The 12,931-nt window shown below is 44.1% G+C and overlaps 1 protein-coding gene across 1 annotated transcript in view; it reads right to left on the bottom strand.

Moving 5' to 3' along the window:
* SH3RF1 (SH3 domain containing ring finger 1) overlaps positions 1-12,931 on the bottom strand; it is a 150,327-nt gene that overhangs the window by 9,007 nt on the left and 128,389 nt on the right. The window contains exons 9-11 of the mRNA XM_053930653.2: positions 11,765-12,024; positions 10,534-10,874; positions 1,699-2,057 (exon numbers count right to left, since the gene is read on the bottom strand). Coding sequence (XP_053786628.1) covers positions 1,699-2,057; positions 10,534-10,874; positions 11,765-12,024 — 960 coding nt within the window. The remainder of the gene's footprint in view (positions 1-1,698; positions 2,058-10,533; positions 10,875-11,764; positions 12,025-12,931) is intronic.

Genomic DNA, 12,931 nt, shown 5'->3' on the forward strand with positions numbered 1-12,931 from the left:
AATGGTTATACAAAAACCATGCCAGAGAATCCCTGAGTGTCCGTGCCCACGTGTCCCATCATTCAAGTCCCCACGTTCCCTGTCCGATGCCTCCTGTGCTCCCTGAGCCACTATCACTTGTCTGTTCTCCTCTGTTAGAGGCACCGAACAGCAGGAGCCTGCCGTTAGAAACGAGCTCCTCTCCAGGAAGGGGCTGCAGTGCAGGAGCCACAGAGACTGAGGACATCTGGCAACTGAAAAGGGACGCACGATGGGGGCGGGAGAGCAGAGCCCGGCCAGCGCCTGGGGAGAGTCTAGGCCAAGTGAACGCGCACTCTGAACAGACACACAAACACCACAAATGACAGGGGAAGAAGAGAGCGACTCAGGGCACAAGGGAAAACTGCAGATCGATGCCTGAAGGCGGGCAGAGGAGGAGCCCTCACGACCAAAAGAAAGTAAACAAGTCACTGGACTAACTCCAGGGGCAGAGGCTCCATCCCTGGAAAGCAGAGTGATACAGCATTAAAAAAGGTTGACTCTCAGAATAAAGGCTTACGTGAATTCAGGACAAAATTTCAAAGCTTGTACAAGAGCACAAGAGATGAGGGGATGGACAGAATTTTATTTGAAATGAGATACTACTTTTAGCATAATATCTCATTTCAAAACTGGCTTTATAAGGATTAGAACTACAGAAAATTATCTCACCTCACTATAAAAATATACAATAAATTGTGTACTTTATACTTAAGGCACATAGGTTGTTTGAAGTTTATTCTTTTATAGTTTATTTTTTGGGTAAAAAAAATAAATGCCAAAAATATATGAATGAAGGCCTCAGATTTTGGTGGGTAAAAATGTTCATTTGAAATACTGAATTAAGATGAATTTAAGTGATTTTAAAGTATAACACTTTATATTAAGATTTCAAATCAGTAACAGGAAGTGCTACCTAAAAGGCAACACCAAATGAGACACCTTCTCTGTTTATGAAACGCAGGTACAAAGGGCATAAAGTTTATGAAAGTAGGCCACTACTCTGAGTGTATTTCACCATGTTTTCCTGGGGAATGAACAGTGTTTCATTATTAATTCCGAGAATCCTAGCAGATATTTGTTTATTAAATATATCTTCTTTCCTAAGGCACTCCTACACCCCAGCAACTGCACCAAACACAACTGCTCGCCGTATTCAAGAACAGAATCGCTAAAACAGGCTATTGCTCTGACTGTAACCGAACCAAGTCACTGGGTCAGGAGGGGTAATAGGTCTCTGAAAAATGAGCCACACTCCTCCGGCTCAGGAAGAATAAAGAGAGAATCCTCTTGGTTGGCGGAATTCTCCAGTTGCATTACAAGTACCAGGTACTTGTGAAAAGGGCAACGGATGAAACAAGGGAGCAACCGCTGGCAATAGGAGAGAGAAGCCGAGACGCAGGAGATGTGAACAAGTTTCCAGTGACTGGCCAACTTCATCCAGATACAATTCTGGAGTGGTAGTCTGGAGAAAATACACAAGAAGGCACACAGGAGGGAAAAGCAGACTAGACTACGTTACAGCAAGTGGTAAAAGAAAGCCAATGCTTAGTTGTTATTACATATTTAGCTTAAAAAATTAGGAGGATATGAAAAAATATCTTAAATATCAGAATAAATATTCCGGCATAAAGCTTGCACACAGTTCCCAGTTTTCTCCTGCAAAAACGGTGCACTCACCTTTCACAAACAACAGGCCTAGACTCACTCATGACGGAGCCCAGAGAGGAGCAAGGCTGCCGAGGAGGTGGGGCGATAGGAACAGAAGAGTCCAGGGAGCTCGCCTTGCGATGAAGAGCCTCGTGGGCCAAAGCTGCTCCAGCAGCCACAGCGGAGGCAGGGCCATCCGCGTCAGCGGGGCAGGAGCCGGCCCTGCCGTGGGCGCCCCCCAGTGGCAGCTCGGGACCCACTGCTCCCTGCAGCGGCAACTCGCCACCACCCAGTTCCACTTCCAGGGTGGGTGAGGCTGGAGGAGATACTCGGGGCTTCCGTTTGGTGGAGGCGCCGGACAGCAACTTCAACAAACCCTTTCTTTCCTTCTAGAAAAAAAAAAAAAGGTACAGCAGTTGAAGACTGACAGTACTGTTGTGTTGTAATCTATAGGGGGCACTGCAGTTTCAATTTTTGGTTTGATCTTTCAAAATTATTTCTGTGGGTATTTGGCTATCCATGATCTATCTACCTGTCAACTCTGTGTGGCATTAACCTGACCTTGCGCTTCTCTTTCTTCTCCCTTTCTGCCTCTTTGGGGCATTCCATCACTCATCACTATCTTCTACTGAGGTAGGATAAGCAGATAAAAAAGATGTAAAGCAGAAAGTGCACAAATTCACATCTCAGGCTTGGTGAAGGCAGAAGCAGACATTTCAGGACCAAATGGAAATCTCAGATTATTGACTTAATTTCCTGAAATTTTGCCTATCCCATCTCTAGTTCCTGTATTCTGAATTAAACATAAACCCAATAGCACTTTACTCTCTATCCATAGTCTTGACTTCTTATATTTATAGGTAGTGATGTTTTGATCAGAGTTAAACTACTTCTCACATGTCACCTTTATAAAATTTAACAAGCCCAAAATAACAGAAGTCAAACCATTTGTATTGTACAAGTATATCCCTGTTTGGAAAGCCAAAAGCAACTCTATAAAAATTCAAAGAAAGCTTCGGTACAATCAAAACCATTCATTGCATGTCTCTTTTTGCAAGCAAATGTACAAATGGGGTTTATCCCCAGCAATAGCACCCCAGAGAAGCCAGTTCTTGAAGCTCTGTCTCTTTGACATTTCTGTTCGTTGCTCCTCTCGGACAGCCAGATCCAGAGCTAGCTCCCCTTCATTCTCAAGCCCTAAACGTCAATGTCCTTTCTGACGACCCAGCGTAGGTAACAATCATCATTTCAGAATGTTTTACTAAGATGTCAACTACATCATAAAGTCCTCTGAATGGAAATACGGCTTGAAAATAAAATGTTTTACAGAGAAACAATTCTTTAGAAAACTCTACAGGTAAATTAGAATCATTAAGGTCCCACTAGCAGAAAAATAGAATTATGAGGAGCCTATGTGGAGATATAACACTAAGGAATTTTTCTTGGTAATATGAGTTAGTTCCTACTCAGTAGAAATCCCTTGGGGAAAGAGTCTGACTCGGTTATCACACAGTTTCATTGGACACAGAATGGCAGGGGAAAAGGAAGAGACAAGAGTAATCATTCATCAGACAATGAAAAGGCATCTGGGGAGACTGCACCACACGCCCCATTTACCTAACGCAGCGCACAGTATGTGCTACTCATGGGTTAGAAACAGAGACAAGGCTGAGACGGTGGGGGATTCTGCCGTTTCTGCACATGCTCAACTCAGGCTGCAGGTGAGAAGAGCCCATCAGTCGATTGTGGCCCCTCCTTCTCCCCACCCCAGCCTGAGGAATATTCTTTTGTGTTATTTCTTTAAGGCCTGGCCTCAATGCACCATACTAGCTTTTGCTTCACTTACCTGATCTCACACTTTCCAACAGGTTACTTATATGTGTTGCAATAAATAACCCTATAAAGTTGGACTACCTGCTCGAGTGCAGTGCCTGGACCTCAGACACCTCTGTATCACCTCCAGTGCCTCGTGCACAGCCAGGCACCCCCTGAGTTGAGAGACCAAGACGGGAAGAGCATGAGGCAGGTGGGGAGAGGGGAAAATACTTAGCTCCTTCCAAGACTAAAGAAGTAAGAGGATATTGTGGATTATCTGGTGGTGATAAAGACTTCCCTCTACACAATGGCCAATGCGGTGGCCGGACAAAAACACCTGCCAGAGCTGCTGCTACACTTCACCGGAGCCTGAGGTGTGGCGGGCCGGAAAATGAGCTGGGAAAGAGGAACGTCCAATGGCTTACACATCTAAAGCAGCAGTCAGCCACAGCTCCCAGCTATTTCTGCCATGAGGTAAGAAAGCACTCTCTAATCTCCGGACCCCCACAGATGTGCTGAGAACATCAAGTCCATTGAGAAATTGCAATCTCGGCAAGCCACAGCTAAAGAGGTTTCTTAAAAGCTCAGTCTGGGCACTCAGAAAAAGATCAGCTAACTGAAAGGCGCTCAGGGAACAGCCTCTAAAGTGATTAACAAGAAAGATGACTTGGTTCATCTAAAATGATTAAACACATTAAATACAGATTGCTTTAATGACTTCTAGGGGATGTGTTATCATCATCAGCCGCTGGCGGCGACCCACAGAGCAGAAGGCAGAGGATTAGGTGTTGTTGCGGGGTGTGTGGGGGATGTTAACGTGGAAAAGATGCGGCCAGAATTCCAAGGAGCTGTGCTTTTAATATCACATTCTGATGTTCTCCACATGAGCAGAACAATGTGCCACATGAGAGACATAATTCTGCAAACTCAGATACTTATCATCTAAGGGCACCTTTGTTTTTTCAAAATCCAATGGCAGAAGTGAAAACTATAGATGAATTAATGAAGACTACGCTTCAGCAAAGCAATTTTTAAAATGTAATGTTAGCATGCATAAAAACAAGGGGCATATCTTTGAACATAAACCTTAATAATTCTTCTCCTGTGGGTTTCCCAAGAAATTATTCTCAGATGAAATAATGACTTAGAGTCATTATTTTCTCTTCAGAAAGTTTGATGATTTAAAACTGCCTCTCAGACACCACCCCAAAAAGTGAAAAGAACTACTCGGATCAGGAAATCATCACCAGATACCAAAAAGAGTGATTTTTACATATAAAAATAATTTCTGAATATCAACTTAATATCTTTGTATTAGTCACATTACACAGAGTAAGTACAATATGGGAAATATCAAGTCAGAGTTCCTTTCCAGGCAAAAATAAATTTCATATGAGCAACAGCCGATTAACTATATTCTACCCCCAAGTCTTCCTCTTATTCTTCTCCTGCCCTTGAATATACAGAGTAAGGAGCAAAACATTAATAGTCTTCCAGGCCTCTGGTCATCAAAAATCTATGCAGCCAGACTCCCGATAATCAGAGTCACTATTCTTAGGTAAGGAATTTCAAAAACTTAATTCATGTGATTGACCAATAACAGACACTCATTGTTTCAACAAATACTTACTGAGTGTCATATAGGAACCAACAATGTGCCAGGCTCTGGGGATACCACAGCCAGCAGTTCACTTCTCTAGCCCAGAGCCCAGCATGGCTGGAAAGCAGGTGCTCTGCAGGAAAATAAAGCAGGGTCAGGGGAGAGAGATCGACCAGGGGGTGCCAAATGGGAGGGGGCAGGAGAGCATTTTTTAAAGAGGGGCATAGAGAAAGGGAAAGGTCATGTGAAATTCTAGAGATGGTTAAACACCACCTGGATTCAAAGATCTTAATATACACACTTACAAGGATTTCCATATTTATTCCTCACATCTACCTGATGAGATAGGCATCAGTGTTATTCCCATTGCCTGAACTGCTCTAAATTTGCCTAAAATCACACTGCTAGTACGGGGTGACGTTGGAGGCAGGCCCCTGCTCTTCTGTGAGTCTAGCACAGGCATCATCTCCAGAAGCACCTACCCCTACTCGTGCAAGGGCAAGAGCAGACACATTTACCCGGCGGCTGCTGACCACGAAGGTCGCCCTGAGCCGACCACTGGGTGCGGATCCACCCCGTCCACAAGCAGTCTGGATCCCAGCTGTTGGCAGGGGCTGTGACAGCGCCTCGGACCACTTAACAAGGAGAGTGAGCTTCTCCTTAAGAGAAGGAAATGGCGAAGCCCACAGACCGCCTTGTTTTTTACAGCAAAATGAGAGCTGGGGAAAAAGGAAAAATCATGTGAGCAGGGAAAGTGATCACTAGGGACTTCAGGACACGTGTTCAGAATAGAAGAAAATGGGCATTTACAAACTAGATGGGCCCTCTTTTTAAGAAAACCAAAACTAATAGCAAAGGATCTGCAGACATTGGTGGGTTGATTGAAAAAAAACCTGTGGTTCGCTCCTTAGGGGAGAGAGTCATTAGGAATTTGGGGGTGGGGGGCTTGAGGCACTAGATGCTGACCTCTGTAGAAATGCTGCCTTTCAGGAACATACCCGGGACATGGCAGAGAGCGTGAGAACCAACACCCGCTCCTGCTGACTCCTGCAGGAACTAACGACAATGTTGGAGGAGACTGACAGGCATCTCCACACTAGGAAGGTAGGGGTAGGAAACGGGAGCACTTGGGGGGGGTGGGGCATTAGGGGTGGCTTCTTCTCTATTTCTGATGCCAGGATTAGAACTGTTAAGTTAATTAAACCATTAGAGGTTTCGTTAGAGGCATTAGACTGAGGTGGTTCTAGCGCCTTGGCAGCCTACAACAGCACACCGAAGCCTGAACCTATAAACGCCTCACGGTTAAGAAATCCAAACCTAAGGAGAACCCGTCACAAACAGGCCACAAGGCTTTCCCAGGTGAGGCAACTGCTCAAGGTAGCCAATCAGATAATTTCCTTGCTTTGCTTCCTGTCTTCTCTGTAAAAGTCTCGCCCCTGATTCCTGTTGGTAGACTGTTCCTGACCACTTCTGGTTTGGCGCTGCCTAACTTTAATGGACTTTTACTCAAATAAACTCTTAAAATTTTTAATATCCCCCAGTTTATCTTTTAACACTTTAGAAAGTATAAGAATAACTATTATGTAATTGGTGCTGAAGGAAAAGATTTTCTAGATGAAAGCTTACTATACCAAAATAATATTTTTTATAGTTTGGTATATCAGGGAAAAAAGATATATATACAACAATATTAATGGTTTTTTAAAAAATCTCGGATCACAAACCATATTTAGATTTTCTGTCTGGATGCTTGGATTCCCTCTAACTAAATATATATGTTTTTTATAATAAGAAAACACAGTAACAATATACATACATAGTCATGAGTATCTCATAAGGATTGGTAAACACACTTGCCTGGAGCCTAGCTAACCAAATAATGAAGCCTTAAAACTGAAAACGAAGTTAGAAAAATGTCCAGAGAAAACTGTTAAACTACCAACTGTAGAAAACATCAAAAATCTTATCGAAAGAACAACAGCAAGAAGGCCCAAGATTTCAACCAAGAAATAACTGCAATGATGTTTGGGAAGATATTACACAGTTTCAGATGCCCATTCATCAAATCACAGAATGCAGTTACCAGACCAAATTAGCTGGAGACTTTAAGTCAGGGACAAAAACCCGTTTTTGACGTCTGAGACTCTGTGATATAGGACTTCCGAATAAAATACCATTCAAAAGGAACAGCCCAGCAAGGTGCGGAGCTGCCACGGTGCTGCATGCACATGGAAAGTCACACGGCGCCGCGGCACGCCAGTGGTGGCCACAGCAGAGCGCTGGCTCGGAGAAAAGAAGAGGGCCGTGGACAAGCTGTCATCTGGGGGCACACCCCACACTGCCTGGAGGGTCTGCGTAAATGCGTGATGCTCATCCCAAAATGACAGAAGAAGATAGAAACAACGAGAGCGTTTTCAAACACCTAACTATTTGCTGGAGGTCTCCACTGAAACTAGAATCTCTGATACACGTTTTCCTTGACTTTTGGACAAGGTAACCTCACCGCAAGCTGAGCAAACTGCAACTTTGGATCTAATTCTGATCAACTGGGGGAAAGGTTGAGACCAGGGCAGGGGGTGAAGACGTTCGGCCGCTGAAGCAGAAATATTGAGAACTTAGAAGTAAGCGCTCAAAGATAAGTTAGATTTGAACTCTAAAGTTTAAGAGAACATATTTTAAAAGTTCAAAGAAAATATATGCATGACCTGAAACTCAAAAGGAAAGATACTTCAAGAGGGAGGGCTCTCTGGAATAAAATTCTAACCAGACAACTGCAAATTATCCCACCAGATGAAAATGTAGAGGCACCTAAGGTACTAATGTGATTCCCCCAGGGAGCAGCCTAATGGGCTCAATTTTTTAAAGGACTTTTACAAAGAGATGAAGAGAATGGCTCCTATGAAAGAACATAATCATGGCCCATATGAGCTTAAAGTTGCAAAAAATGCTAAAGACCTAAAAAAAGGGGGTGGGGGCGGGGGCTGCATTGCTTTAAAGTTATGTTTGAAAGGAGAACAAGAAAGACAGAAACCTGCTGTTGGGGATGGACGGTTGTTCTCAGGTGGTACGAAGAAAGGCAAGGGCAATCTTCTGACTGGAAAGGAAGAACAAACCTTGATGAGAGGAAAAGAGATGAAGAGAGTGGGATTTAGAGATCAAATAAGTACTCGTGATAGGCTGAATTCACCTCAGAGTACAGGGAAAATTTACAGCTAAAATGCAACCAAGTATCTTCGACAGATCCTGGTGAACCTGGGGTCAGGTCGACACAACAGGCCAAAGAAGGGCGTGTGTGGTCCTAATTTAAAAAGGAAAAAAAAAAAAAAAAAAGACAACAATGCACTTTGCAGACCACCTGGGAAATTCTAGAATAGTGTATTAATGAAAGATTTGCTTAGGAAAGGACATGAGACTGTGAGGAGGAGCCTCCTGCAGGAAATGCTTGCTAACAGTAATGGCCAAAATGGAGGGGCCACCAGGGAGCCCTCTGGATGGGAGAGTGGGAAAGGCGTTTGGACCTCAGCGGTGGTTTGAAAAGTTCTTCCATGCCGTCCTTGTAGACAGGATGGAGAAATGGGGGCTAAATGACACTCCAGTCTTGGTAATCATGAAGTTACTGAGTTTATATCAATCAGGAAAAGTCTCTTCAGTGGACCTGGAACATTAAATGAGGTGGTAGATTTAGGAAGGGAACATTTGTAACCTGTGACAAAAAGAACGGTGAACAAACTTCAAGACTGTACCCACACACACAAAAAGAAGGTAACTCTGAAACACTGTACGGCATCCTATAGAAAGGAGACCAACATTTTCCACACAGCATCTTAACATAAAGAAAATGGCATGGGACGCTCTGGAGCTAGGGTGCTGGTGGTCGATACGGTATCCAAACAGAGGCCAGGGGCCATTGGTCGAGGGTGGGTACTCAACAGCATACCTGCATAAGGTCCTGGACTAGTTTACTACACGGGATAAAAATCAGGTCCGAAAATCAAGGTGTTGGCAGCGCTGCATTCCTTCTGGAGGTCCTAGGGAAGACTCGCTTTCCTTGCCTTTTCCAGATTCTGGAAGCTACTTGCATTTCTTGGCTGTGGCTCCTTCCTTGAATCACTCTGACCTCTGCTTCTTCAGAGAGGTCACATCTTCTCTGGCCCTGATCCTCATGCCTCCCCATCATGGAGATCCTTGTGATTATATATTCATCCCACCCTGAAAATCCAGGATAATCCCTTCAAAACCTTTCATTGAATCACACCTGTGATGTTCCTTTTGCTATGGAGGGAAACATATCCTCAAATGTCAGGGGTGGGACGTAGACACCCTGCGGGAGCCACGTCTCTGTCTCCCGCGCCTCTTTCAAGCTCCAGAGCATCAGCGGATTCTTTTCTGGGAGGGCAGGGGCTGAGGTCTCTGTTCTCCTCAGGGACAAGGGCCCTGAGACACGCTGTTCCAAAACTTTGAAATCTAAACTATAAAATAATTCTTTTAACGATACTGACAAAGTTGAACATGTCGGCTTGAGTACAAGTTTAATGTAGTTAATTATAAACGCTGAAGAGATACCAATCTTTTTCAAAAACGCTCATGTTAACCCAACAATTAAATATTAACTTTTTAGTAGGCTGTAAAGTTTATTTTCTTATAAACCCCTATTTACAGGCTGGCCTAACGTCTTAAATAGAGCGACATCTATTACCGCTGAACCAGGTGGCTAAGAGTTTATGATTAGCCGAGAGCTTCCTAGAACTGGGTTTTATTGTTGAAAAGGAGAAATGCGAGACATACTAAGGAAAAGGTCATGACTATAATGCAATTGTCCAGACTTTGTTATCAGTCCTCTCTTTCATCAATTTCCAAAATCATCATCAATTTCCCTTGCCTCCATCCACCTACCTCCAAACTCAACCATAGATTAGTCTTTCAAACACAACTTTCCATTTATGTTTTCTTTGAAATTCAGCCCTAAGTGAGAGATTTTAAAAAGATCAATGGATTTACAAAATAATTTTCCCCTATAATTCAAGTCAAAGAGAAAAACTATCCATGCAGATTATCATCAAGTACACTACAGAAGAAATAAACCCACAAATAACACTTCTGATTAACAATTTCATCCCCTCTGTATGCCCCCCACACACACACACACACTGAAGACCTTCTCACAAAAAGCAAAACTGGCTGGCCAAGAAGAATTAAGGACAGCAAGAAGATGAAAGAATGAGTCAGAGGAAGGAAACTTCTCTATGAGACGAAAGCTGCAGGCGGAGAAGTGACTAACAGCATCTAACACGGGGCCTGGCAACCAGTGGGCACTCGGACGCAGAGAAACATGAATCTAGCTCCTGCACAGTAACCGGCACGGTGAGCACTTCAGGGCCATTGAATGGATCCTTTCATTAGTAGAAATGATGGGACAAAACATGAACAGAGAAAAAGGAGGTAGGTCTTACTTTACTGTCCTTGTCTGGTTTGGCTGCTGAACTGCTCCCACAAGCTGATGAAGTGCTGTCAGGAGAGGTGGGAAGTCCAGAGAGAATGGCCATTATCTGGCTACTGGGCTCAGTCTCTAGGGAGGTGGAGGCGATGCTCGGTGAGGCCATCTGAGCAGCTGCAGCACAGGCTAGGGGGGCACTGGCTCGACCCACACTGACAGCAGCTACTGGAGGTGGAGGTTGTGGGGAGGCCATGGGATGATGGGGCAGGCCCATAGCTGCGGGCCCCACACCTGTGGCGTTCTGTACTTGGATGGGCGTCACTGCTGCCGTAGGGCGTTCTTGGTTGTGTGCCAAAACTAGTCAATGACAGGAGGGAACACGGTAAAATTTAGCTTTCCGGTAAATGCTACTCATCAAAACATGAGTCATTTCATTGCATCAGACCATAATGAAAGGCTACTATTGCATTTATTACAGTAAATAATGGATGTATGGTGGTTGAAAAGCACTTAATCTTAGCTGGGTCCCTAGATGCCATTTCCCTTCCAGAACAGCCCTCGAGTCTGGTGAGTGCCTGGAAGCTTAGCTGTAACCCCAAGGCCCTTCGGTTAGAGAGAGATGGCCTTTCCACACAGCTAGAGACACGGAGCCGGTTCTGATGGCAGTGTACACGGTCAAACTACACTGGCCTCCTGTCCTTTTTAAAAATTATTCTCTCCATTCTTACTAACCATTTTCTTTCTTTTGGTTTTTCAGAGGTAAGTAACACATTTACTCTCACTGTTATCCAAGACTCTTGGTAGGTGTTCAATGCTATAGAAAGGAGAAGGCTATTTAAGGTCCCATGAGGTCTAAAATAGACTTGTGACTAAATTCATTAAAAAAACACATCTGCGCACTGATCAGCAGACTATCGTGCAGTAGACACGCAGGTGGCAGTGGTGAGATTTGAGATCGTGTAATCTTGACCACAGAAGTCATATGCCCAAATATTATTGATGTTCTTAGGAGCAGCCGAACTTCTTTCAGGCTTTTAATCTGTAGGTCAGGCTGGAATTAATGTGCAGGGCAGGCTTAGCCAAAATAAGCAGACGCAAAGTGCCATTGACTAGACCATGCCTACTTCTACTTCCTGTTATTTGTTATTTTAATATCACATCTGCCTTTCTCAACATCTGTCATAAAAGATCTGCTATCAGGCAGGCAACCACCTTTCCTGACCCTCTGCAGCCTGGCTCCCCCTTACCTGTCCTCACGGCATTGCGGGCCTGGTTGACTGTCATCTGCCCAGTCATGTTCAGCAGGACCTTGGCCTGCGGACTTGTGTGGATGTGAGCTGCTGACACCACGGCTGTGGGGACAAGACTTGGACTTCCAGCCATTCCATTTCCCTGGAGCTTCTGGGCAGACCCTCCTGCGGTGGAAGGACTGACCATGGTCACCCCCCGACCTGTCTGACCAGCTGTAGACATAGGGACTTTAGCTTGGGAAGCATTTGTCACTGCCCTGCCGAGACAGAAACACAGACAGTCTGATCAGTCCTGGGGGGGAAACAGAACAAACAACAACTACATGCAAGAAGCTTTAAGACAAAACATTTAAAAAAAATGAATGGAATTATTTTTACAAAGTGTAAGAAGAGCAAATTCAAACAAACAATGGCCCTGAGGTTGAGAAGGGTCTTGAAATGTATTCTGAGTCACAGAAAACTCTCCATCGTATTCTGTTCAAGGACATACAGTTGCTGGGCTCAGTGTTCCACACCAAGGCCAAACCTGTCCACTGACGTAAGGCCCTGGATTCTCCTACTTCATCTATCCAAGGAGCCAGGTTTGTCATCGTACAATCACCACACTTCCGTGGCCTTGCTCATGTTTTCTGATCTTGCCCCTACTTGCCCTCAGCCCCACATCACCCAAGTGCTTGTGTACATGCATGTGCACACACACGCACACACACACACTCCATGAAGTCCTCTCTGTCTTTTCTTAACCTTCTCTTACGCTCACTCACACTTCAAGATCCAGCAGGAATCCCATGATTTCAAGAAGCCTGGCCTAAGCTCAGGCTTAAGATTTTATGGCTCTAGTTCATGCGGATTTCTTTGTTCTATGACCCTGATTGCAAAATGTGGCATTATTTTTTAGTAAATTCCTTATATTCCCGACTCAGTAGAAGTTCCCTGAAGACAGGGCCAGTGTGACAAGGTTCTTTCACGTTTCTCCAGGATTTGGAGTTCTAGTGGTGTAGCCAGCTCTAAATACTTACCGGTTGAATATCATTAAATTAGGCTTGATATAGTTTTGTGTAACGTAAATTTTTGATATCCTAAAGTCATTGAAACAATTCTATTACTAGCAACTTTCTATTAAGTACAATACTTCATTAAACTTGAATGTCCTTATTGTTTACC

Source organism: Desmodus rotundus, chromosome 9 (assembly GCF_022682495.2).
Source record: "Desmodus rotundus isolate HL8 chromosome 9, HLdesRot8A.1, whole genome shotgun sequence".
NCBI classification, from domain to species: domain Eukaryota; kingdom Metazoa; phylum Chordata; class Mammalia; order Chiroptera; family Phyllostomidae; genus Desmodus; species Desmodus rotundus.